We start from the raw sequence: 27,953 nt of genomic DNA, 5'->3' as shown, positions 1-27,953 counted from the left end.
GTGGTGGTGATCGTCACCGCCACACTCAGCAATATCCGAGCTATATGGCGTAAATATACAGTTATACAGCGTCTATAAATAAATGAGTCTGGTTTAGACAATCCAGTTACGAACATCATGAGCACCGATCTATAAGATGGCATACGTCAACCTGTTCAGCTTGTCTAACCACCCTATCCCAGGACAATCAAGTTCCTAACATATACTAAATCCAAATGATAGAATATAACAATGGCAGGATAAATAGATCATCATGTAAGAGTGAGTTTAGGTTTGATAAAACCACCTACTCAGAATAAGCAAATAATGATATTGCATACAAGTGTTTCTATTCACCTTTACTGCATCGCCAAAACACAGTCACCTGAAAACCTCGCCTTACCCAGAATGCATCTCGTCAGTTCAGGAAGTATAAACATGGCGTCGTCTGTATCGTGGAGTATTGCCGCTGTCACTGTTTTATTTTTGATAATGCAAGTTCTGGCTGGGTAAGAATGGTCATAGTGGCGTGGTCGTCAATGGCATGACGTTGGTGTTATGGTTTGTAGGTTTAAATGATTTCTCTTAGTGTGATTTGGTTCTAAACAATGTTTTAAACTTGATGCCGGTGGAATGGATGCGTGCTCAAATGCTATTGGCCCACGTGTACAGAGTATCTGTAGTTCGTGTTGTTTATTTACGTTATACTTTTCTTGTATTTAGATGTTAATTGTCTCAATACATGTGAACTGTTTCTATTTTCATTTAATTTTTATGTCAGAATTGAAGACACAGACTGTTTTGAGATGTTTCAATTAGACTTTCTATCTTTTTGAGGGTTTCTTCACTATGTGTATCCTAATTTCGTGATAGCCGATTGAATGTACTTCGATGTTAGGTCCTATGGTCATAATTTTCAAAGCTTAAAGATTACATTGGTGATTTTTGTGGATCTGAAGACATTATATGATTCCAAACACAGTTAAACCTAAACATGGTCATGGCACGAGAGATCAATCAACTGTCATTATGAAGCAGTCTTTTGTGGGCGTCAAAAGCTAGTATACTATATGACCCCAAACGTTGTACCTAATGCTCACAGTTGTAAAGCGGTTCTTGAGTGCAGACATACCGTAGAATACAGTTAACCGGGCTCTGCACCAGTCAGCGCTGCAAAGCAATAATCTCACTATCTGGCACCTCCACTCTCTACGATCTTTAGGGTTAGGACCCGTGAAGGTCCCGGGGTAGAATAGGCCTTCAGCAACCCATGCTTGCCATAAAAGGCGACTATGCTTGTCGTAAGAGGCGACTAACGGGATCGGGTGATCAGACTGGCTGACTTGGTTGACACATGTCATCGGTTCCCAATTGCGTAGATCGATTCTCATGTTGTTGATCACTGGATTGTCTGGTCCACACTCGATTATTTACAGACCGTCGCCATATAGCTGGAATATTGCTGAGTGTGACGTAAAACTAAACTCACTCACTCACTTTAGGGTTAGATTAGGCACCATCTACGATCTTTAGGGTTTGGGATTAGGGTTGGCACCCATTATGATCCTTAGGGTATGAGGTTAGGGTTAGTCACCCTCTATAATGCTCAAGGTTAAGGTTTTGGGTTTAGGGTTATATCTACCATTTTCGATCAAGAGGGAGCACTAGTTAATCTGAAAAAGTGCACCTGGTAAAGTAAAGTGTAGTACTCCCCAGACATATTGTTGTGCAGTGTTGTACATGTGTTGTGTTAGCTTGCATATGATAATATTGAGCCCTAGTAATCCTTGTGAAATTACTCAGTTATATATGAGATACCTCATTAAAGATAGATGACCCATTTGTCCTGAAAGTTCATTAATGACCATTGAATCTCAGAGGGAGAAAATATTCAGTGTGTAACCCCCTTTCTTAAAGAGCTGTATACACCACTGTTATTTACTATTGATAGTGACCATTATTATGTAAACAAACAGACAATCATGCCACGAAAAATGATAGCTAATTGTGATCATAGTGCTTTTATAACATTTAAGAAGCTACCAAGTAACTACTATATCAATAAAGCACGATCACGTCATTGATTTAATTACAAAAGAGTTAAATAGCAGTTTTTGGTAATTTTACAACCCACTAATATATACATCAATCATTTACTTAGTTAGGATCAAGAATGTTACATAGTACCCACTCAGTTGCATTGTTTTTGTTTCAATTCTTTGTCAGCAAAGTTATAGTTGGAAGACAATACCTGTCATCGAACAGATGCTAATTCCAATTGTTGAACGTCAGTTTTTATTATGTATGTTAATCTCATGCATGTTTACTTTTGATCACTTGTTTGGTAGTATTCTGCATGAACTGTTTTTTTCTAAGAATGAAGTTAAAGTGCATTCAAGAGCTCTATCTTCCTTAATCAGTGTTAACCTCTTATTGCATTGTTGACATGGAAACTTGGGACCATGTATTGGTCACCTAGAATGAAACTTGGGATCAGTATTGGTCACCAAGAATGAAACTTGGGACCAGTATTGGTCGTCTAGAATGAACTTGGGACCAGTATTGGTCGCCTAGAATGAAACTTGGGCCCTGTATTGGTCACCTAGAATGTAACTTGGGACCAGTATTGGTCACCAAGAATGAAACTTGGGACCAGTATTGGTTGCCAAGAATGACTAGAAAAATCTATGCTGTCCAGCATGTATATTTGACTAATAAATGATGACCATCACTACATGGTAATAATCTTATTCCAGCAAATGTGTATGTGTTATCTTTGAACCTGGTGGACAGGACACAAATACTTCACATAAACATTCCTTTGATATGTTTTACACATGTATAATGTGTGATGTTTTACTCGGCATAATGACACTTGTGTACCTGTAGCTCTGCTAACAATGTCACTCCTCTATGTTGACAATGGGTTGATTGTGTGTAGTCAGGAACAATGAGAACAGTCACCTGGGCAGCTGTAAATCAAACCTATTACAAATCAATAAGGCTTTTCAGAATTTGCCAGATGTACTGAACTTTCTACATCTACTAGTATATCATATGGTTAAACCATCTCCGACTGTCTTGTATTGTCCTAATTGCTCAGTTAATAATGGGAAGCCACCCAAAAGATTGTTATCAGTTGAGGATATGTTTACAGTTCTCATCTTTGGGGAGCTAATATGTGATCACAGGAATGCTACTTTATACATGGCGATCCTGTCATGATTATCTATTACAAGAGGTAAAGATAATTGCAGACTTTTTATTTTTTTAGCTAAGGTTTTTTATTTCAGTCAGACCATATTGACAATCAAGAATGTAACACCAGTGGCATTTTGTTGGGAACAAAGTACTTTGTATCTTTGAATTTCCAGAATATCTTTAGAGTTCTGACCAAGTTAGTATTTGAAGATTTCATTCAAACTAAGGAGAAACAATAACTTGGTTTATCATATTTTATAACAGTAAACATGGTATATGTACTAAAATGGACTTGTAATATCAGTGTGCTGCCTTTCATTTCACATTAACAAGCAAAAGAAATACTTATGAAGTACGGCTTTATGTATTATCGTCAGTGATTCTTTTGTTTCAGGAGAGACTTCTATAACATTCTAGGCGTGTCCAAGTCAGCCACAACAAATCAAATAAAGAAGGCCTACCGGAAGTTGGCCAGGGAGCTTCATCCAGACAAGAACAGAGATGACCCTGAGGCTGCGGAAAGATTCCAGGATCTTGGAGCTGCATACGAGGTGATAATGACAAGCCCTCTTTCTGCTGTGCTTTCTCTCTCATGATGATGGGGTGAAAATGATAATACCTTAGGTTGTAAATGTAAATTAGGTTACATAACAGGTACAAAGTAACAGACTACTTGGTAATGAATATGTTAAAAAATACTAAGTAATTTTTTCATCAAGTTTACATTTATCACAAAAGTGACTTATGACCATATCACAGACAAATTAAATAAACCTTTCCTTCAACTCTAGTTACAACACATGATATTTAGATTGAACAAAACGGTCACAGTAAGCTTGAAAAAGTCTACTATGAACCAGGTAAATTTTTAACTTACCTTACCATAGGTCTTAGGCATATTACCTCAAGCTTCGCTAGAAGAGATCAGACAGTCGTTGATTCACCATTTCCTAGATGGCTACCTCATGTAATCTACGAATCTAGTCACGGAAGTGACGTGATCTCCCCACTCGCGCAAGCGCGAACAATCCAAAAATCACTTTTACTTCTAGCGTTCGTCTGTTCGGACGTTTTTTGGTTCGCTTAGTTTACCTACTTTGTGGTTCAATAAAGTTGTTCCTCACGGGTAGGTATGGTTTGTATCCCTTAGGTGTGCGTGTTAAGGTAAGTAATCATTTAACTGCACTTACTTTGCTACCTCGTGTTGTTTTTTTCACTCACTTCAGGGTGGGTTCGCCCGCGTCGTGTGTGAGTGAGGCATGTCTTCCGTGGGGGTATTATATCTTGCTGGTTTTTCTTCCTCCATGTGGTTTCCATGTCGATTAGTATTTTTACCCATGTTTCACTGCATTTATACGTTTTTTCGTGCCACGTTGCGATGTATGCAGGTAGCCTTTCTGGTTGTTTGCCCTTCGCTGTCACGAGCTTACGGGCGTGCCTACTTTATAGTGGGGGTGCGTTGGTGCTGCATTTCTGGTGTAGGGGTGTTTTTTTCTACCTCCTAGCCTTGGTTTCCACGCATTGTTATGTCTTGTTTTGTTACAGTTAACTGTGTATGTCTCGCCAGTTTTACACTATCTGCTAGGGGCAGAAATCGGCGAAAGTTCCTCACCCTTGGTGCCCGGATTGTGCGTCTCTAGCCTGCTCTTTTGACGGACGCTGCCAGTACTGCGAGGCGTTATTGGTGGTGGATTTCAAGACTTTATTGCGGCTAAGAGGAAGCTTTTTGCACAGCAGTAGAGAAGGATGTCGTCTCCAGCGTCGTCGTTGGGATCTCTGCCGGACGACCCTGACTTACAACCACCTTCAGAGACTGTGCCGACGCCTGGGATGGGGCGTTCGTCCGTGACGCCTGTATGTTTGTCCCCGGAACCACCTCACCTGGATTACATCGTGGATCTGTTTTCATCCAGATGCCTTGTCTCATCCGGAAGTCCAGAGGTTCCTGCGCTCCCTGCTGACGCCTGGTGCTGCTGCGATGCCAGCGTCTATCCCGACACCAGCACCTATGCCGACACCAGCACCTGTGCTTACGCCAGTGCCTATACCTACGTCAGCGCCTATCCCGACACCAGCGTTTATGTCTACACCATCGCCTGTGCTTACGCCAGCACCTATGCCTGCGCCAGCGCCTATGCCTACGTCAGCGCCTATCCCGACACCAGCGTTTATGTCTACACCATCGCCTGTACTTACGCCAGCACCCATGCCTGCGCCAGGAAGTAAGATTACAAGATACAGAGCCTGGTTTTCCCGGACAGCGTGGCTGTCCTGGGTGAATTTCTGTAGCAGTTATTGGGCTCCTCGCAGCACTCTTACAGAGTGCAGGATTCTAAGCGGGTGGCCATGAAGACTGAACTCAAGCGGATGTTTAAGCCGTTGTCTGCGCTGGCGTCAGCTACATCGGCGGCGGCGATGGACTGGTCTGAAGACAACGCCTCAAGGATCAATCAGCTTACCAGGTATTCCTATGCTGGTAGGCGGGAGACTGGGTGTCCTTTGGAGGGACTGGTCGCATCCTCGAAGATCCTTACGTTACAGTTTGTCTACATAAGCCTCAAGCGGAGAAAGTTTTCTTTCACTTGCTTTACTCATTTTGTCACGAAGATTCTTCGAGACAACAACTAAGTGCCACGTCTAACTACACCTCGTGATTACAAGAGAGGACGGCATTTATCTTCGGGGAAAAATTGCCAACACATCTACCTGGAAAGCTATGGTCTACTTCAGTTTCAAGCGGCGGAACAGTTTTCGCGCGCTTTACTCATTTACACACATGCTCGCCAAACAGCATGGTTACGGTCAAGCCTACAGGCTAGCAGGGAAACACTGTTTACAAGATTTCATGATGATCAGTTATGTGCTACACCGGTGACGTCACATCTACATTTTGATTGGTCCCCGGGAGACAACGCCCTGCAAAGGATCCCAGGGTTGTTACATCTACTATCTGATTGGTCATCGAGGGACAACGCCCTGCGCAGAATGTGTTGTTTTATTCTAGTGTTAGCAAGTTGTCTGCAGTGACTTACAGTCATTTTACGATGGGAAGATGTCGTTTACACTATAGACTAGCAGTCTACAGCAGCATTGGATGCCTCTAGTCGGCATAGAGATCCTCTTACAGTAGTCTGAATGCAGCCTGTCAGGAGGCGTGTAGCGATGTATGGCAGTTTCTGATCGGACAGACAGCCAGCTTTAAATAGACTTCATTGAAATGTCAACACATTCATAATAAACAGCGTGGTCGTTCTGAAGTTAAATAATGACGCATTCTTCACGGCATACAAGCTTTTCTTGAGAGAGATGGACTTCATTATCAGGCTGTTAAGTCAGCTTGGATGACTTGAGGATCTAACTCTGCGGGATTTGATTCATCACATCGCCGTCCCAGGTTCAGGAGTTGAAGTTCAAGGCGATGTTATACACAAGCTGTACTCTGCCCGTTGTCACTGTGTCAGTGATAATGTCTACTCGATTTGCTCACTCAGGATATGATCAGACGTAGACGTCTACTATTACGTCTATGACAGCGGTTTCTGGATCATGATTTCAAGACAGGTTTATGACATTGGACGTCTCGACACCACACCGGTGGTAGACTCGCTGGTCAATGTTTGCGTAGGAACTTACATATTAGAGCCGTCATTCAACAACCATCTTTAGGTAGACACGTCTCTCCAAGGATGGAGTGCCTATCTAGTCAAGGAGGTTGCAGCAGGATTCTGGAAGAGTAGAGATCTATCTCTTCACATCACCGAGTTGAAGATGAAAGCGGTGATGCATGTCTATCATTGGTTGACAGCACCGAGAGACAAGCTACTGATGATCCTTACGGACAACTCTATGGTAGCCTTCTAGGTAAACAAGGGTCAAGGAGGCCTCGACTTCTACTACACTTCTTGTCGTTTCTACCCTTCGACGTGGTCGAGTCTGATCCTCCAAATAGAATTATCTCTCATACCAGGAGCCTGCATCTTCATGGCAGATGCCTTATCTCGCCCCCAACGTATATCACCAACAGAGAATATTGTGTGTCGAGACACTTTCAAATAATCAGCTTCTAGAGTGGGACCAATTGTTGTACCATCCTCACAATCGGACACTGCACCTGGATCCGCCGCAATTTCATCTTTGTGCCTGGACCATCTGTGAAAGTCTTGAGGGCCAAGGGGTACTCATCTCAAGTGCCGAAGTTAATCGCCTGGGAGCACAGGATTTCCACTCAGTGGACCTGCAGGCGTGGACGATCGATGTGATGTCCCTGTCGTGGGAAGGTCTGGATGCTTACTCGTTTCCACCATCAGCCCTTCTCTCAGAAGTGGTCACCAAGGTCAAGCAGACTCAGAACCTGCGACTGCCTTGTCGCGCCTTGGTGGCCAGCCAGGTCATGGTTCCCCAACCTGCGTCGTCTCACCAGCAGAGAGTCGTACCAGCTTCCAGATTAGTTACGTCTGCTTCGACATCCGCACAGTCGGCAGCTTCATCTGGACCCGCTGAGATTTCATCTTCACGGTTGGGTCATCTGCAGAAGGCATTGAGAGTTAAGGGCTAGTGAGTGGCAAGCGTCCTAGCTTGTGTGCATCGTATGTCCGCTAGCTCCTTAAAAGACAAGTGACGCTCATTTGAGAGTTTTTGTGTTCAAGACCGCAAGATCCTATGACAGCTTCTCCACAGTTTTTAGCGAACTTACTCCTGTTCCTGCATAACTGCAAGCATCTTAGAGGCAGTACTTTGGGGACTTATCTGTCGGCTTTGAACTCCTTCTTGGCGATTAAAGCGGATAAACAGATTCCAAGATACCACAGCTTATTGCGCTACTCAAGCCTTTCAAATTGGAGGACCAGAAAGTTAAGCTTCATCCTCCAGCTTGGGACCTCAACATCGTCCTACAACATCTTAGAGGACCTCCGTATGACCCTTTAGAGAAGGCCTCCTTCATGTATTTCGTCTAAAAGACGGTCTTCCTTCTAGCGTTGGCTACTGCGGCTAGAGTTAGTGAAATTCATGCCCTGGACGTCACACATGTTCGCCTTGAGCAGTCAAGGCATGGACAAGCCTCCTTGGGTCTCCTGTGGGATTTTGTGGCCAAGAATCAGCTTCCTGGACAGCCAGACAGGCTGTTCTCCATTCCTCATGCATCTTCAGTCTTGGTACAACATGCCTTAGAGGAGGTGCTGCTGTGTCTCGTTCGAGCCCTCAGATGTTACATCCAGAAGTTGGCTTCTAAGAGACGTTCCCGTAAAAGAATGTTCATCCCACTTTTGACTACCTGCAAGGGGAGGTGAACAGGAACACAGTCGACTTATGGCTTCGATCTACGATCCTGACGGCTTTTGATGCCAAGCATCTACCTCATCCGGTGGTGAACAACCCACACGAGATCAGAGCTTGGCATCTACCTTGGCCCTCCATAGTAATTGCACAGTGCCACAAACTATGGAAGGCTGCTTTTGGAAGTGGTCTACTGTCTTCGCTTCCCACTACCTGGGGGACTTAGCAGTTGAGGACATGGAGGGACTACGGTCCGTTGGTGGTTGCCCAGCAACTTACCCGGCCGGCCGCCCTTTAGGTAATAACACTGTTTCTTACCGTTGGTCTTAAGATTAACCTCACCTTCAGGGTGCGTCGTTTTTTTTCTTTGGAGTTCCCTAGGGTTACTCTTTGTCCTGCTTCCAGGTTTGTCCTGTGACTGTTGACATGGGTCTCCCAGGTTCTCCTAATGCATGTGCACTGGTTGCTGAGGGATGGTCCTCTGGAGTCCACACCACCATCCATCTGTCGAAGCCACATGCATAAGACCTATGGTAAGGTAAGTTAAAAATTTATTAAAATCTAAATATTTTAGATATTTAAATACTTACCTTACCATAGGGCGGTGACTCCCTCCCAACGCTGGATGCTCCTCCCTACTCTGGACTCTTCGGACCTTCCTGTTGCCAGTAAAAGTGATTTTTGGATTGTTCGCGCTTGAGCGAGTGGGGAGATCACGTCACTTCCGTGACTAGATTCGTAGATTACATGAGGTAGCCATCTAGGGAATGGCGAATCAACGACTGTCTGATCTCTTCTAGCGAAGCTTGAGGTAATATGCATAAGACCTATGGTAAGGTAAGTATTTAAATATCTAAAATATTTAGATTTTAATAATATTCTTGGTCTGGTGACCAAACATGTATGGATTGTGCAAACACACCATGCTTCGCAGGTCAAGTGTGGGCAGACCACATGCTCTTCACTACGTGAGAAACTGTCGAATCGGTCAGTGTGTGTACAGGTTTGTTCGAGTAAGGTGACTGTTCGTCACAATTGTAGCATTAGCTTGTCCAGGTAGTATGTAGCTAGATAGTTAAATATAATTTCCAAGGTTCATCAAGACAGAAGTAGCATATAGCTAGCTGTAACAGAGCAGCAATTTTGCAATACTAATAGATAGCATAGATAACAGAATTTTAAGGTTTCACATCAAGTTTCATGCCCCATTATACGAGATTGACGTTTAGATCCCCATGTTTCTTGTTTAGATTATTTCATTCATTTTTGGCCAAGAGAGTCATGTTTAGTTCCCCATGTAGCACACTTCAACACATCATAACTTGTCAATTCCTCTGCGCAACATTCCTTAAAGTAGTGTAAGACAGTACTCAGTGGTTCTCTGGGAATTTGACCATTTTGCTGCAAACTGATTGGCTAGTTGTTTCATAGTTTAGATTTGTTTGCACATAGCCAATCAGATAATTGGGACACTTTATCCTGTTTAGGTGTTCCAAGAGTACACTGACTGACTATTTGGCCAGTAATGGCATAAGGAAACATCAGTCTGATGTGGTATGGCTTAGTATGAGAGAGAGAGAGAGTTCTGACGTCAGTATTTAATTGGGAAGGTACTGCCAGGCCGACAGTCAGATTAATTTGTTGTTTTCCACAGGTATTGTCAGATCCAGATAAGAGAAAGGTGTATGATCGCCATGGGGAAGAGGGACTCTCGAAAGGTGACATGGGAGGAGATCCCTTTTCCAGGTAAGGACTATACTCTGCCAACTCCACATTAACAGTGCACCTGCTGGTCTGCTCTTGATAGTCATTTTATATGATGCATTCAGAAGATTTCTTGGCTTAAAGATGGCTTAAAAATTTCTCCACAGTTTCTTTGGTGACTTTGGCTTTGGGTTTGGTATGAAGGAGCAAGAGCAAGAAGTTCCTAAAGGAGGCGATGTGATCATGGACCTGGACGTCACGCTGGAGGAACTTTACTCAGGCAACTTTGTTGAGGTGAGGGAAGCAGAAACAAATTACATGTAGACATTTGGTTTGGGTTTTAAGAACAGGGGAAACACGATTTTCCATCCAAACGAGTTGTAAAAAGTACACACATTCTTTACAGCATGGTTTATATCAGCAAGAGTTAATTTTCATGATTAATTTTCTTTGTGACAAGATAGATAGGTGAAGGAGGGTCTGCTTGAGTGTAAAATGTAGTTGCTATGGGAACGTACCCTGTGTGTGCAGAGCGTAACCAAAAACTTTGTGAGATAAAATTACTATAAAAATCAATAGTCAACAATTGCAAAACATCCCTAGATCCACCCATGTTCAACAACAACCCACAAGGCAGCTAACATGATCTGATTGTTAGGCTTGGTGACTTGGATGACACAAGTCATAATATCCCAGTTGCATAGAATCATGCTCATTTTGTTGATCACTGGATTTTCTGGTCCAGAGTCAATTAATTACAGAATGCTGCCATACTGGTAAGTGCTGCTTTTATATTCAGCAAATGTCATGAAAACATTTATTTTTCCATATCCTGACTCATGCTTATTACGCTTGTCTCCTTCTAGTGGAACACTTGAATCCCATGAAGTTCCCTTCAGTGAAGCGGATATAAAATCATTACTCACCCACGAGTAGCCTCCCATCAGCCCTTGTGTTTTGACGTGCAAACCAGTCACATGACATGTCATGCTCTTCATTCTCTCCTGATGTGCCCTAGTGAACAGACATGAGGGCAGTGGGGTCCCAATACGGCACATATCTTTTTCTAGTTTCGGCCTTATAATCAACTAAGTTACAAAATAAGTATGAGTCAGGATAAGGGAAATATGCAATTTTTTTATTAAAATTGATATTTTATACTTATCCTGACTCATGCGGTCACCCCTCGCTTTCTCCTCTCTCATGACACTCTGGATTTCCCAGCAAACCCAGGTGCCTGGCAGGTATTCGGAACATGAAGAGCATGGCATGTCATATGACTGATTTGCTCACCAAAATGCCTGTGCTTATGGGTAAGTAATGATTTTACGTCCTCTTCAATGAAGGGAACTTCAAGGGATTCAAGTATTCCACTATGTTCGGATAGAAGGAGACAAGCATATTAAGCATGAGCTCAGGATAAGTTTAAAATATCAGTTTTATTCAGAAAATTACATTATTTATCATTCTTGTTTTGTGTTAAGGTGGTGAGATACAAGCCTGTTGCGAAACCTGCTAAAGGAACGAGGAAGTGCAACTGTAGGATGGAGATGGTGACACAGCAGCTAGGGCCAGGGAGGTTCCAAATGATGCAGCAGCAAGTCTGTGATGAGTGCCCTAATGTCAGGTCAGTGATCTACATCAGTAGCTCAAGAAAGAGTGGTGCACACAGTATGTGAAATTATTTTTCTTAGCTTGTATCAAGTACTTGCTACCTGGTTTAAAAATAGGTGGCAAAATCCCTTACCTGGTACCATCATTTTTTCATAATTAATCCCCCCTTCCCAGTCCCATTACTGTCTTTGGCCATATGTAACTGTATTAGGTCTCCTGACCCTCTCTCCACTCACCCACCACCTGTTTACTAGTGATTTATAGGATCAAAACCTCTACAAGTCAAAACATTGATCACTGAACAGTCTCATTTCCTGTTTACAGAGTTCTGTTGTATTGCGCAGCTTAGTGCGATAACCAGTCCACGATTTTTATGATTTCATACATCTAATCAGTATGATTTCATACGTCTAAGCACTTGCAAATTGCAGCACTACAGTCCAGCCAATGCTTGCAAGCACCTCATACATTTCATGCTTTGTCGTATAGTGACCTCTGCCAAGCAGAAACCTGGAAATCATGGAAATCTGAAAATGAGGCTCTGCCGCTAAAAGACTTTGGTGGTCTGGTGCCGAATTGACATTATTTCAGTCACATCGTGCATTACAGAACTACGCTGAAAAACAACAAAAAACAAATAACAGCTGTAACCAGTGAGTCACATGCATTTATGAATCATTTTACAACCTCATCAAACAGGGCAGTCTGTGATTTCTTAGTGAAGGTATGCTGCCTAAACCATGACATAAACTATAGAAATACTGTGTTATTAAAGTTTAATTTAAAATTTATTTGTAAACATCATTTCTTGTTAAACGTTAAACAAGGAATTGGAGTTGTTTGTGGTGTCTATTTTCACTTTCACATGAGAAAATTCAGATCAGATGAAAAGTAGATCATTGTCTGAATCGGTCAATGAGACTCATGTTTCAGTATGAAGTCTGTGGGACGAGGAAGGATAGATTATTGCAATGTCTGCAGTCATGACTGCTCAGCTGCAGTCATTGTCAATATGGCAGCAAAATCTTGGAAATCCTGTTATCACTCCCATTTTATTCTCTCCATGAGCTTCTGGTGCTGCAAGAGGCAAGGTTCTCATATATGTGTGTCACTGACACAGCCTTATCAGGTCTGTCATCTAGTAATGTCCTTTGAGACAAGCAACAAGTCTTTTCTTCACATCCCTAAGGTGCATCTCAATACGTTCAGAGCAGTGTCTTTTATGTATAATGCAACTGTTGAGTCATGAAGCATCTTTGTACTTTACCTGAAATAGTTCAGGGCAAAACTTAAGTTCACAATCATGGGTTAGAGTGAACTGTATTTCATTTCTAAGATGCCAAGACCTGTGAAGATCCAGGGTAGAATTGAACTTCAGCAACCCATGCTTGCCACAAGAGGCGACTAGGCTTGTCAGAAGAGGCAACTAATGGGATCTGGTGGTCAGACTCACTGACTTGGTTGACACGTCATTGGTTGCCATATGCACAGGTCAGTGCTCATGCTGCTGATCACTGAATTGTCTGGTCCAGACTCAATTATTTACAGACTGTCGCCACATAGCTGGAATATTGCTGAGAGTGGAATAAAACTAAACTCATTAAGATGCCTAATTTAATGCTTTCTGATTAGAATCTAAGGCAGGAAACACACAAAAACAACTGTGTTGCTGACCTAAATTATCAATCTCAAGTTCAGATGAAACTGACATGCTATTCAAAAGATGTGTCACTAGTTTTACTGTAGGAGACTGTACTAGGCAATGACACCTGACATGTATTGTTGTTTACAAAGCAGACAAGAATGGCATGGGGACATCAGTACAGTGTTGTCTGCATCTTTCGATCATTTGATTTAGCGAATTATCTTAGAATCACAATAATTGCAGTAATATATGAACTTTGAGGACACATGTACTGGTTTATTGCAGGTTTGTACCTGAAGAGAAGCTTTTAGAAATTGAGATTGAATCTGGCATGAGAGACGGGCAAGAATATCCATTTGTTGCCGAGGGTATGTATTGATGCTGCTTTTCGGGCAATAGGGTTTGTGGCTTGTATGCAACAGACACTTCACTCACTCTGTTTTACCTTTGAGATGGTCCCTTAGGTTCTACGTGAAGCAGCGTACTATGGCCAGCCAATTATGAATGGATGTGGGCACACTGGCAACAGGGAAACTGACAGTTCATAAATCAAATAAATAAATACTATGTAAATACTAACATATTACTTTTTGTTAACTTACATTGTTTTGCTGCTTTAGATCAGTAGATTCTGTTTCATTCGTTACTATGGTTATTGTTTTATTGGACAGCAAATCGTTTTATTAAAGGTTTGTAGGGGTTCAGTGTTAAGTCATGACTTTGCGAACATTTAGAGGAAGTATTGACTGTACACTTCACATGGGACTCCATTACTTTCACAAGCTGTGTAAAAATACCTTTAATTATATATTCTCATTGCTATATTTCATATTTTTCCTTATCCTTGCTCATATGTATCATGCTTGTCTCTTTCTGTCCAAACATAGTGGAAAACTTGAATCCCTTGAAGTTCCCTTCAATGCAAAGGAAGTAAAATCAACACTCACCCTTGAGTAGCCTCCCTTTAGCTCGTGCATTGGCCCACAAATCAGTCACATGACCGGCCATATTTGTCACTCTCTCCTTCATCGCCCTAGAGGACACCCGAGTCCCTAAGATGTTATGTCATCTAAATTTCAGCTGTATCGAGTTTTTGGTCTGTATATTTACATCATGTAGCAGAATTTTTACCAAATTGTATGTATTTTATACATGGTTCATCTTGTATTTCATCACTGTATGTTTGCTAACATTTGATGAAAACTTGCTTGGGTTTTGAATACCGGTTGTCAGCTGTTGATCCACATGTATATTGTCCTTCTTGCAGTACAGTTTGCTCTTTCAGATCCAATTGCATCCTTTGGGAAAAAAATTTAAAAAAAAAACAAAACAAACAAACTGAACTATTCAAGAGTTCAGTAGGCATGTTTTTTTGGTGTTCGATGGCGTGCAGAGGATCATATTAGAAGGCATAGCCAAGTTATGTTGGGTAAAAGAACTGATAAAAGCACTAGTAATTGTGTGTTGACTGCTACTAATATTCGTCATGTCCTACCTACCAGCTCTCGGGGGCAGTGCTCTGCTACAGAGGCAGGCTCCATCTCCACCCAGATGAGACTGCCACCTACCAAGCTACTCAGACTGCAGTTAGACTTCACCATCAGGCTACTAACACAGCTGGGGTGGTTAGTAAACCACATGAAGTCAGGATTGGAACCTGAACGAGATCTCAAGTTCCTCAGGATTTATTTCATCACAACATTGCATCAGATTGTTGTCCCAGAGGATCGGAGGGTCAAGATTCAAGACATGATAAAGCAAACCCTACTCTCTCCGTTGAGTGACTAACGGGATCGGGTGGTCAGGCTCGCTGACTTGGTTGACACATGTCATTGGTTCCCATTTGCGCAGATCGATGCTCATGTTGTTGATCACTGGATTGTCTGGTCCACACTCGATTATTTACAGACCGCCGCCATATAGCTGGAATATTGCTGAGTGCGGCGTAAAACTAAACTCACTCACTCACTCACTCTCTGTTGACACTTTGACACTGGCAGTGTCTACTGGGTCTCGTCACATCCGCACAAGATATGGCCAGAAGAGGAAGACTACAGCTGCATCCATTACAACGGTTCTTGAATCTTCATCTCAACAACAAAGGTCAGATTCCACTCCCAGACAGTCTGAAGCCTTTTTTACATTAGTGGACTCGCCAATCGAACATCTGCGCAGGGACTTAAATGGTAGAGCGGGTATTCAACAACCATCTCTACGTAGACGCATCGCTGCAAGGATGGGGAGCTCATCTAGACAATGAAGTAGCAGCAGGGATGTGAAACAAAGAAGAAGAAGCACTTCATGTCAACCAACTGGAGATCAAAGCGGTTATTTCATGCTGTCCATCACTGGTCGACAATGTTGAAAGACAAGCTACTGATGATACACACAGACAACTCAACAGTGGCCGTTTACATAAACAAACAGGGGTCAACAAGATCACCTCTCTTCTACCTCTTATGTTTCAACTCTTCGATCTAGTCGACAGTGTGAATCTCCAAATAAAAGCATGTCACATACCAGGAGCCTGTAACATCATCACCAACAGAGTGGATGCTGCATCGAGAGGCATTTCAATTAATCAGCCAGACATTCGGATCACCGCAAATAGACTAGAGACTTAGAGAGTAAGGAGCATGACTGTTTGCGGGGGGAAAAAGAGGAGGCTACACATGGGTGAGTGTATTTTACGTCCGCTTCATTTAGAAGGGAACTTCATGGGATTTCAGGTATTCCACTCCCTTTGCCGTGGAAGAAGAGATAAGCAATAAGCATGAGTCAGGATAAGTATAAAATATCAATTTTATTCAAAAAATTTCATTTTTATACTTACCCTGATTCATGAGGTCAGCCCTCCCATCCTCCCCTCTCATGACACTCTGGATTTCATTGTAAATCCTTGTGTTGGGCTGTTTGATTCGAAGAGAGTGACAAGCCTGGCCAGTCATGTGACTGATGTGTGTATCATTGCACGGGCTAAAGGGATGCTAATCGTGGGGGAGTGTTGATTTTATGTCCTCTTAATTAAATGGAACTTCAAGTGTTCTACTCTGTTTGGATAGGAGGAGACAAGCATTATTAGCATGTGTCAGGATATGTATAAAATATCAGTTTTAGTCAGAAAATTACATATTTTGAAAGTTTAATATTTGTTTCAAACATTTCTCTTTGAAATGACTAGACTACTTTGTACACAGAGATATCCTGGGTTAACCATGCAACATGTCCTAATTATGGTGAATATACTTGCATGTAAATTTAATGTCTTTGTTGTAGGTGAACCTCATATTGACGGCGAACCAGGAGATCTTAGATTCAAAATAAAACAAATTAAGTAAGTAATTAGTATTATTACCCACGTGGTACTTCGTAAAGGTGTTTCATAACAAAGTGTAATGACACATGTGTCATAACACGTTCTAGTGATTTGATTGGCTTATACGTGAACTTTGACATTACTGTTACTACTTTCATCACTCATTCCATTCATGATTTTCATTCAAGTTTTCACAGCTGAGAGTATGTAAAACGAAAGCACTTCTATGGAATCAGATAAAATTTATTTCATTTAGTGTGGTTACTAACATTATTTTCAAGTTTTTGTAATAAAAACGAAAATAAAACAATCTATAAAAATACGTAAACAAATACGTCTATTAGACCTCTCATGAGTGTAAACAAATATGGCATCGCCCGTAAAAGTTATTGATGTCGTTAAAATTGACGGACATTTGCTTGGAAGAGTTGTGTAACTCGTCCTCCGATGAAGAACATTAAGCTCAGCTATTTGAGACATACAGTTCCCTGTTATTCACATTCATCTTTGCTGGGGGCAGTGGAGTAGCCTAGCGGTTAACGTGTTCGCTCGTCACGCCGAAGACCCGGGTTCGATTCCCCACATGGGTACAATGTGTGAGGCCCATTTTCTGGTGTCCCCCGCCGTGATATCACTGGAATATTGCTAAAAGCGGTGCAAAAACCAAACTCACTCACTCACTCACACACTCATCTTTGCTGTTGAGTTTGCCACTCCAAATTTAATGCTCCCTAGAATCTTCTTCTTGGGGAACACTTCTCAACATGACGACTAGCCCGACAGTGATGGCCGACTGAAGTACAGGCAAGATTTAGGTCACATAGTCAAGTTCAAAATATATTTACACTTCACAAGTGTTTTGATGAATTACATTATTGCTTTTGAAAACAAATCCTCAACTGAAAAGAATTAAATTTTCATTAGGATTCTGTCTTAATTTGTTTATTTTCTTGTGATTTGGCGCCGTATAGGAAATACATTGAGTCTACGCAGCATACGTTTTCCTGGAGTGAAGCGGTTGACATTCCAATCACCTATATGATGTATTAATCCTTATTACATGGTTCAATATAGGAAAGCAAAATATTGCTTTATTTTAACGATATTTTCACTTTTTAGAACGTGTGTAATAAATAGAATACAAAACTTGTTCCCCTTTCATATCAAGTTTATGTCCCTCGTGAAATAATTTTGGTTTGTCACTCGCTAAAGTTCGTGACAAACCAAAGTTATTTCACAAGGGACATAAACTTGATATGAAAGGGGAAGCTCGTTTAATATCTTATAAATATTTTACTGAATGAAGGAAATCAGTACTTTAAGTTCCTATATAAATTCAGTGTGCACAGGTTAATGTCCTCTGCTGCATTCCCTCAGTGACATTGATTGTGATGAGATGTTTCTTTCTTGTGGAGTGCATCATGACGTTATTTAATTTACATGCATCATTGTCCCCCGCCACAAGGCGGAACGGGGGACTTGTATATTCAGCAGTGTCCTCATATACGTATGTCTGTCCGAATGTGTGTGTGTGAATATATATATATAAATCTTGTTAATGCGATATCTCATGAACTGTTGTACCCAATGTCTTCAAATTTTGTGACAGCCTACCTTGGGGAATTACAAATACACAAGTATGTTTGGATGACCTTGCCCTGATCTTTAAGGTCACCATGACGCTTTGACCTATTTGTCAAATTTTTGTAAACGCAATATCTCTTAAAATGCTGCACAAACGTCTTCAATTATGTCAACAGCCTACACTGAGTGATTACATAAAGGGTATCAGGGTAGGCTAGGGTAATAGGGGCTGGGGTACCTGGATAGAAAATTTGAACCTGTCCCAGCCCTAATATGCACTGATACAGGCAGTGGATGTGTACATCTGCATCTATACATTCAAAGTTACTATATTCTGGAAGTATCTTCAGAGCCAGGAGAATATTCTGAGCAGTGATAATGTCTGACAAAAACGTCACACAAAAACTAGTTTTCTATAAAAGCAATAGATACAAACTAATAAACATGTATTATTCCAGTCTTCTTAAAAGGAATTTGACATTGCAATGTCAGAGGCAAACACTTATTCATACTGTACTAAACTAAACATGTCCTTCAAGCATAAGAGACATTTTAACATGTTTGCAAATTTCCTGTGTTTCTTTAGACATAAGAAGTTTGAGCGTCGAGGTGATGACTTGTACACAAATGTGACAATATCATTGGTGGATGCACTTGCTGGGTTCGAGATGGATATTAAACATTTGGATGGTCACAAAGTAAGTCCCAGTTCTCACAGTCTTCATATATACTGTGTCAGCACACCCACAATTAGATTTACCAACATGCTATGTATAGTGAACTGTCTGGTTACTACTGTCTTCAAAAGAAGCTTTTGGATATGATATTGTTTTAAGAGTTCGCATATGACCTTATTTATTTAATTCAGGCACCTTTTGTTCCATTGCAATACAGTCTAATTTTTCACCAAGTATGGTAATCTGTTTCCATAACAACCATAATCTGCTTCATGTTTCTACATCATATGTCCAATCTATGATTCAAGGGCATACTCTCCTTCACTATGTTTAGGAGTAAATGCTGACAGCATTCATGAGGTTTCTGAATGTGTAACAGGTTCATATTGTGCGAGACAAGATCACCTGGCCTGGTGCCCGCATGAGAAAGTCCAATGAAGGGATGCCCAACTATGAGAACAACAACGTTAAAGGATCCCTGTATATCACGTTTGATATTGACTTCCCCAAAGGAACACTATCAGATGAAGTTCGAGCAGGTATGTTTTGTATTGCTTCACAAAATATATTTCATATTTCATAATCGTATGGTAAAGGAAACTTTTGAAGGAGAAAATTTGGCATTTTTGATCTGAATATGTTCCTGAACAGTACAAAAATAATAATAATAATTGTAATAATAGTTCATCAGTCTGGCTGTACATTACCAATGTTAGGAAGACAAGAGTCATGGATCCTGCTGTAATTTTCAATTTGCTTAAAACTGCAGCTAAGATGAAATATGCCAAGTCAGTTTGGGGTGGAATGATCAATTCCTGCATGAAAGGGATGCAACTCTGTACAACAAGCTGAAACAGATCTTTGATGACTATTATCTAAAAAAGTTCGATTCTTGCATGCCCTATGTGAATTACAATGACAAGAGTGAAGGTGCTGTGACATCCCCTTGTGAAACAACACTTGCAGGTCACCTGACATAGTGTAACTGCTTGATACACACACTGAGCCATGAGCTATGACAGCAAGCCAATGCTTTGTATTCTTGTTTCAGACCTGAAGAAACTGCTGAATATGGAATCAAAACATACAGTTTACAATGGGCTTCAAGGATTTTGATTGTTATCATAGTTAGGTGACAGATATTTTATTTCCCTGTTCAGACTGTTTGCAGCAATAGCTGGTGTTTACCTGCTGAGGACATTATTTGGGATGAAACTGAAACCGTGTGGGGATTAGATGGGAAAGTGATGTGTAATATACCAAGAAGGGCTGTTTCTGGTGTGATAGAAGTCACAATATGGCTGGAATAGTGCCAGTGTGATGTTTTAACTTACTTGCTTACACCACAATAAAATATACAAACCATTGTTTTCTGGTGGTTTGAAATTAGTGCTGCAGGACCTCCTGCAATACCATCAAAGAGAAGGATTTTACTGTAAATATGTCCAAAGTGATAAAGTTACCCCATGATTTGTGTGTATATAAGAGCAAAACCAAGTGGAAACAGGTATGTTTCTTGGGTCAAACAGCAGCAAAATTAGCTATTGTATTGAACATGTTACCATAGTGGCAGAATGTTGTGCTGATGTTGGGTGTTGGAGTGAGTGTTTCATGAACATTGTGTTGTGTCGTATTGTCTTTTGGAAGTCTGTCTAGAAACAACACCTTACAATGGATGTGAGATTTTTACAAGTGTTAAAGTTGTTGTATTTTGGATTTGTTCACAACTTTATTAGTTGATCTGCTGAATCTGATACTGCCAGCCCTTAAAGGGGCACTGATGCGGAGCGAACAATGTCTGTCGCCAACGGTCTAATTACAAAGCCAAACAGCAAATTGGTCCGCACCCACTCCCTCGACCATGATGGACAAAGGGACTGGGCTCCTGTCCACATTAGTGGACCACTGGCAGATGAGTAAACTTCAAGGTGTTTGATTTGTTTTCATAATAACGAAGTAAAATGACTTTATCTTTGTTGATCAGTCTACAAATAAACTATCAATTGCGCATACGGGAGGCACAGCAGAGATCACGAACCAGTCACGAATTCTGGGATATCATCCGGGTACTCACGGGAGAAAAACAATAACAAAAGAAACCACCAGTCCATGGAAATTGCTCCGCATCAGTGCCCCTTTAAAGTTTACACACAGCCATCCAAACTTTATGCATCACCTAACCTGGCACAGCAAGCAATTACAATGTAGTTGTAGTCGCTGTTTAATCCACTAATGGTTTAGTAATACATCATATGTTTTATGACTGATTTTGTGTTATTTGAAACATGACAAAGTGTAATTACTAATACATATCTTGTAATGTTGCTAAATGTGGTTACTTCAGTATGGAAGTAGCAGCCTTGCTCATGTTGCTGTTGGTTGTTACATCTGACCAGTCTGGCAGTATGTACCTCCAGGTCTTTGTCACCTTGGTCATGTCAGTGGTGTCTCGTTAATAACAGTGCAGAATTACTGTTATGTACAACTCTCTGAATGACAGTAATTTTGTAAGTTGCATATTTGACTGTTGAAGACATTAAAATTATAGGTACTTAAGCAATCGTGTTAAAGATGTCTGATTTGATGTCAGGATATCATCAATGCTGATACCCCTCACTCTGTTACTATGGGTGATATCTCACCTTGTTCTCTTTGCTGGTTAGAGTCCATTCTGTATTGGCTGCCAGCCTTGTAACTCATCATGGTGTTATTATTTATTATCTGACCAAAATGTGTAACATACAATAACAGTGCTCTCAGTGTTGTACATAGATTGTGATTATCTTTCAGTCCCTCCTGGATTCCGTGATTCCTCGGTTGCAGAAAAAATCGCGGAATTTACCTTGCCATGCAGAAAAATGTCTAGTCCGCGAAAAACGCATTTGCGTGGGTTTTCCGTGAAGAATGTGCCACTTTTCTACTGCGGAATTTGCTTATTTGAAAAACTGCGTGGAAACTGACCGTCAGACGAAACGAAAAGTAGAGCTAATGTCAAAAGTAGAGTTGGTTACACATAAAGGACTGACATATTTATTGTGACAACATTTTCAAAATAATCATGATTAAAGATACTTTATTAATAAAGCAGGTTGTAGGCATTTTTCAAATAATACTAGATGAATTTGACACTGCAATCACATTCTCAAAATCGATAATTTTGAAAATTGAAATTATTTCAGATTTCTTTTCAGTATAAATTTGTTTGCATGAAACCGGAAGTTGTTCATCTGCATCAACGTTACAAATGAGAGGAGAGAATAGCTTTCAGCATGTGTTCAGTTCTGTGTTTGAGAATTAAGCTATGAAGGTCTGCATAATGTTTTTGTTGTTTTATAAATGTTTTAACCCGCAGAATGGTTTGCAGAAAATTGCAAAGTGGGGTGCAGAATTTGCTTAAATTTGCTGCAGGATTCTTAAACATTTGCCGCGGAATCCAGGAGGGACTGATCTTTTCAGAGCGGAGGAACATTGTAACATACATTGACAGTTATTGTTGATGGGGTGGGAAGAGTTTTACTGTGACCCCTCAACACTGTGTACTGTATCTCCTATGAGCCTGAATCGCCATTGGTAACATTCATTTGTACAAGTTGATACACATCCTATATTCCATTATAGCTGCAAATTCCTGTGAGGCTCTAGCAAGTCTTGCCAGATTGTAAGGAACTGAGGCATGCTGGGTGTGAACCCTGAACAGCAGGAGCCCCTGCTGCAACCATGGACTTGTTGCTTCTGCTCAATGTACTCTTGGCTCTCTGAGAATTGAAAGGTTACCATTACCATGGTCTGTATTTAGTGCATAGTGGATTGGATCATGACTGTTCACAGAAATCCATGTTGTTCTATGCCCAGTACTAAAATCACTAGGTGCATTAATTCAAATGTAGGTGCATTTTCTAAGTAATTGACGGGATTGTTTGTTTTGGGTGTTCCTGTGTTGGGTGTTTTCGTAACGCCTCTGCTATAGCCATATAGTGGTCAGCCAATTTTATGTTCACAGTTGTCACTCGACTGAATGGGACCAAAGTTATGTGTGAATTCATGGCTTTCTGACATGTCAGTAAATCAAGATTATGTGCTTTTGAAAGAGACGATAGATTTTACAGATTGTAACATTAGCACGTAGTTTTGATACAAAAAGAATTGGGAGACTGATGTATGAATGCTACACTGAGAAAAATACAAGTATTTCAAATATACCATGTCCTTGTTTTTTTTTTGTCTTTGCAAACAGTTGAATTCTCATGCAGGGATTCACTGCAATCATTGGCGATGTTAATATCCCCACATGCAATTTAAGGTCAGTTCAGTTCTTTATGGCAGTTTAGGAGCCCTTCTGCATGTACATAAGTCTTTGACAATTTATTCTGTGTAGTTTACATGGTTATGCGGCACGTTGGTATGATCCCTGTTGATCTTTTGGAGGCGGCCTTACATGTGTCTATCCCAAGACACTCCGATTGGACACTCGAGTCCAACTTCACAGGCTGCATGTCGGGGTCGATCCCTATCGATCGGCGGCACAGCCTTACTGGGGTGTATCAGCAACCCCGGACATTGGTTATAAACAGCACACCTTGTACTTTACACATACACTATATGACCCGTGAAGATCTTGGGTAGAATAGGCCTTCAGCAAACTATGCTTGCCACACAAAGCGACTGTTTGTCTTACATAACTTTAAGAGAAGAATAACAGGATTGGGTGGTCAGGCTCTCTTGTTTTGACACATGTCATCGGTCCCCAGTTGAGCAGATCGATGCTCATCTTCTTGATCACTGGATTGTCTAGTTCAAACTCTTATTTACAGACAGCGGCAGTATAACTGGAATATTGGCGAGTGCCGCATAAATCTAAACTTACTCACATACACTATATGGACATATTAACATGCACGTATATTCACATACACACGGTATGTCTACCGGGCTGCTGCAGGTAATAGATACCAGCACTACCACTATACGTAACTCGTGACCCGCTCACTGATTGACATCATTTATACGCAACTCGTGACCCGCTCACTGATTGACATCATTTATACGTAACTCGTGACCCGCTCACAGATTGTCATCATGTCATCATTACCCAACATTAACATTTCATATATTTCATCTGTGTTAACATGTTGTGAGGTCATATGCCCTTAACTCTTAATACATATACCCATATACACAATTCATTGGCATTTTCTAACTGAAACCACATACAAAAATACTGACACCAGTCGAATATACAGGACGTCCATTCAACCAAACACGCATACAAATTCCGTCTTGTTGCAAAACACGACTTTCAAACCAGTCCTTCCCCCAGGCTGTAACACCCAACATGACTGACACCCAAACATACTTCCAAGATACATAGAGTGGTCTTTATACTACACACTTCTAACACAGACAATCGCTCCCTGCTTACTAGGGCTGAACTGATGCATCAAAGTACTGGTTGATTGCAATTGTTGAGTCTCCAATAGCAACTAATCGATGATAGAAACGAAAAAATATATCGATGCATCAACTAACTATGTGTGACTATCGATAGTTCTGTATGACAAATGCGACACAACCAGTACTAGATTCGTTCACTTTGATTTACAAACTTAACTCTTAAGCAAACTTGATCATTGTTTCAAGTGTTTTGTCACTTATTGAAAGAAACTGAAATTACCTCAGCTTTACCAGTTGTGATCTTGACACCCCTGCCAACATATAGCTGAATTCACTGATAGGTCAACATTTTAGTCCAAGTAAATACAATAAAACTCAAGCAAAAGTCACCTGCCGTAACTCGCAAGCAAATCAAGTAGATATTTTATGCAGAATTTCTGCCGTATGCCACATAAATGCTGGCTGTTTTACATCCGAAGGACATCACTGTATCCCACTTGCGTAGACCGCTGCTTATGTTTTTGAGTATTTGGTATTTGATTGTTTGGTCCAGACTCGAATATGTATAGATCGCCACCATACAGCTGGAATATTTGGGCGCGGCGTTAAACAACTAATACAACAAAACATAAGGAGGTCATGTCAGTGGCCAAGTGCGGGCCGCCATTGCTCGGAAGCGCTCATACAATATCGTGCAGGACCGTCCTTTCCGGATATGGGTAGATCTGGAATCGTAGGATGCTGCTCCTGTCACTCAAATGGTTTCATGTCATTTTTCTGGAAATCCTGTTACTCTCAGGTCTTAATGTCACTCGCATTCCCCATTCAAGGATATGTGTTGTATGTTTGTTCACAAATGATTTGCAGCAGGTATTTGATAAGTGATACAGACATTCATGTATAGGTGCACGAAAGAAACAACATCCCGGTTCACTCGACTATTGACACAACAAGACACAATCACCATCCATAAGACACACCCACAGTTTCTCTCGATCTCTCCTCAAATGGCTTCAGATGTGCATTCAGGCTTCCGTGCCAACCACAGATAGCCACTGCCTCCGTGTAGACTATTGAGCAGTTGTTCTATACTATAGGGCACTTGTATAGGGAATTGTATTTAAAAAAACAAACACTTGAAGGAAAAAGACAAACAAAACGATACAGATTTGGACGATACAGCTTTGGGCCCAAGCAAAAATGCATTCGCAAAAAAAGCAGCATAGTCCCGATAACAACCCAGCTGTCCGAAAAGCATTAATGAGCACATCGGTGAACGGCAGGAAATAGTTCATCGCAGGAAGTGAACGATATATCACACTAGAGGTGAGCACGTTTTATTTTCTAGGTGTAGGAAAATTGTCAATATCTGAATTTCTATCGGTCATATTGTCCCCAAAATTCATTCTGTGGAATAGAAGATACATGTGCGTATTCAAGATGAGTCACGCAACCAGAATTGTTTTGAGTATACCTGCACAAAGTTAACGTCCACGCATTGCCTTGGTCAGCGCGTTCTCCAGACATGAACCTCTTTGAACATCTCTGGGATCATCGTGGTCGTCAGCTGAGACAGCGTGTACAACCTCTAGCGAACCGATAGGAGCTTGTACAGATTCTCTGGGACAGGATTCCTGCTAACGTCATCCGAGGAGACCAGCATTGGATGCACAAGGTGGTCACACTCGCTACTAAACATGTTGAGTCAATATGTGACTTTTTATGCACTTTTTGAATGATCACCAATCTTATTTGTGTAATTTTTAAGTTGACCCTTTGACTCACTCTTAATGAACTGGGCAAATGCAAGGCCTACATCACAACGAAATTATTTTAAAATGATTTTTAAAACGATTATCTCAAATCTCGCATACAACATTGTTTCTATTTTTTGTCAAGAAAAATCTGTGTACTCTTCCTTTTCGTTTGCCTGGTAGTTTACAAGGTCGCAGAAGCAAATGATTAAATAGTCCCACACGTCAGGTCTCTCTGGTACAAAGAGCAATATATGTTCATGTTCTTACCACCGAGAAGACCGACAACCACACACAGAGGTTCCAATATTTCTGGTAATCAGACATCCGATAAATTGTATCGTATTGCATACCATCTGATACATCACCTTCTACTTCAGTGGACCTCGTTGCTCGGAATGTTCTTTCAGTGCAGTCATTCAAATTATACAAACATATAGGTTCATTATCTAAATTTAGTCGACGCTAAAAACGCTTGTCATAAAATGCCTTCACCAGGAACAACCATTGTGATTGTAGCTTTTTCAAGCGAGCTTACGTATATTCTAAGTAGTAATGTGGAAGCTGTTGGTTATGGGACGTTGTCCCAGCGATGATATTCCGAGATACTGCCGTGGACACAAGCTATCAAAGACACATTATGGTGGAAATGTTATTCACTGGGGAATCATTAGGTCGTAATGAAAAACAATAGTAGCCTGCTGTCCCAAATCGCCCATTACTGGTTCCAAGTCTCCGTCTAACTTGATTGTACACCATTGATGACCAGACTATTCAAAATGGCTTGGGTGATGTCTGCGCGACAGCTGATGACATCCACGGGCATCAGTTATTACTTTAAAGTTTTATTCCTTAGGACACTTAAAGTCATTGAAGGTTTGAATTTCGCGAATTTCATGCATATACATTATTCAATTGAAGATGTTTCATGTATATGCATCCTTCAAAGGAAGATGTTTCATGTATATACATTATTCAATTGAAGATGTTTCATGTATATACATTATTCAATTGAAGATGTTTCATGTATATACATTATTCAATTGAAAATGTTTCATGTATATACATTATTCAATTGAAGATGTTTCATGAATATACATTATTCAATTGAATATGTTTCATGTATATACATTCTTCAAGGGAAGATGCTTCATGTATATACATTCTTCAAGGGAAGTTAACCTTCGGCTTGTAGTGTCAGGCAGAGATGATGATGGGCTTATCATTCGCTCGTTTTGTTTGTTTTGTGTGGGGTTTTTTTTTGTTTTGTTTTGTTTTGTTTTGTTTTGTTTTCTGACGAGAGATAAAAACTCATCTTCTTTGCACAAGCCATGTACCTTTGTGCATGTAAAGTAAGGACTTTGTTATCTGACACAACTCAAACACATCTGAAAAACACATCTAGAAATGGTGGTCCATTCAGAAGCTATGAGAGGTGGAATATTAATGGTAATAATATTGAACTTGTGTCAGTTTATAACTATCTGGATATTGTGTTTTCATCTAGGATAAATTGGTCCCAAGTTCAAACTTGTTTTAAAACAAAGCAGCTCAGGGAACTAAGGCGATGATGACTATAAACATATTCCAGAATATGTTTGGCTCTTTATCAGGTAATGTTTGCTTAAGTACAATTTGTGTATTTGATACCATTGTGAAACCAATCTTGTGTTATGGTGCAGAAATATTGGGTACTTCCTAGTTGTAAAAATATTGAAAGTGTTCAAATTAAGATATGTAGAAGGATATTAAACATAAAAAGAAGACTAGTAATGTAATGTCTCTGGGTTAGTGTGGCAGGATGCCTCTGCAGT

The 27,953-nt window shown here is 40.8% G+C and overlaps 2 protein-coding genes across 4 annotated transcripts in view; one reads left to right on the top strand and one right to left on the bottom strand.

Moving 5' to 3' along the window:
- The window catches only part of LOC137298287 (armadillo repeat-containing protein 8-like), an 801,735-nt gene that overhangs the window by 286,722 nt on the left and 487,060 nt on the right, over window positions 1–27,953 (bottom strand). The window lies entirely within an intron of this gene.
- On the top strand, window positions 406–20,262 carry LOC137298520 (dnaJ homolog shv-like). Its single transcript, XM_067830814.1, has 10 exons — window positions 406–488; window positions 3,575–3,731; window positions 10,109–10,200; window positions 10,326–10,452; window positions 11,643–11,785; window positions 13,703–13,785; window positions 16,694–16,751; window positions 18,904–19,015; window positions 19,374–19,533; window positions 20,046–20,262. The coding sequence occupies exons 1-10, from the start codon at window positions 418–420 to the stop codon at window positions 20,108–20,110; spliced, it is 1,068 nt and encodes a 355-aa protein (XP_067686915.1). The 5' UTR covers window positions 406–417; the 3' UTR covers window positions 20,111–20,262.

This window comes from Haliotis asinina, chromosome 10 (genome assembly GCF_037392515.1).
Source record: "Haliotis asinina isolate JCU_RB_2024 chromosome 10, JCU_Hal_asi_v2, whole genome shotgun sequence".
Lineage (NCBI taxonomy): Eukaryota > Metazoa > Mollusca > Gastropoda > Lepetellida > Haliotidae > Haliotis > Haliotis asinina.
Note: the sequence above shows the minus strand (reverse complement) of the source record. Positions and strands in the feature narration are given on the sequence as shown.

Bases quoted from the DNA above. Each gene is read 5' to 3' on its own strand.
- LOC137298520 (XM_067830814.1), top strand. From the start codon at position 418: ATGGCGTCGTCTGTATCGTGGAGTATTGCCGCTGTCACTGTTTTATTT. The intron at 3,732-10,108 runs GTGATAATGACA...TGTTTTCCACAG, and splicing joins ATCTTGGAGCTGCATACGAG to GTATTGTCAGATCCAGATAA. The intron at 10,453-11,642 runs GTGAGGGAAGCA...TTTTGTGTTAAG, and splicing joins ACTCAGGCAACTTTGTTGAG to GTGGTGAGATACAAGCCTGT.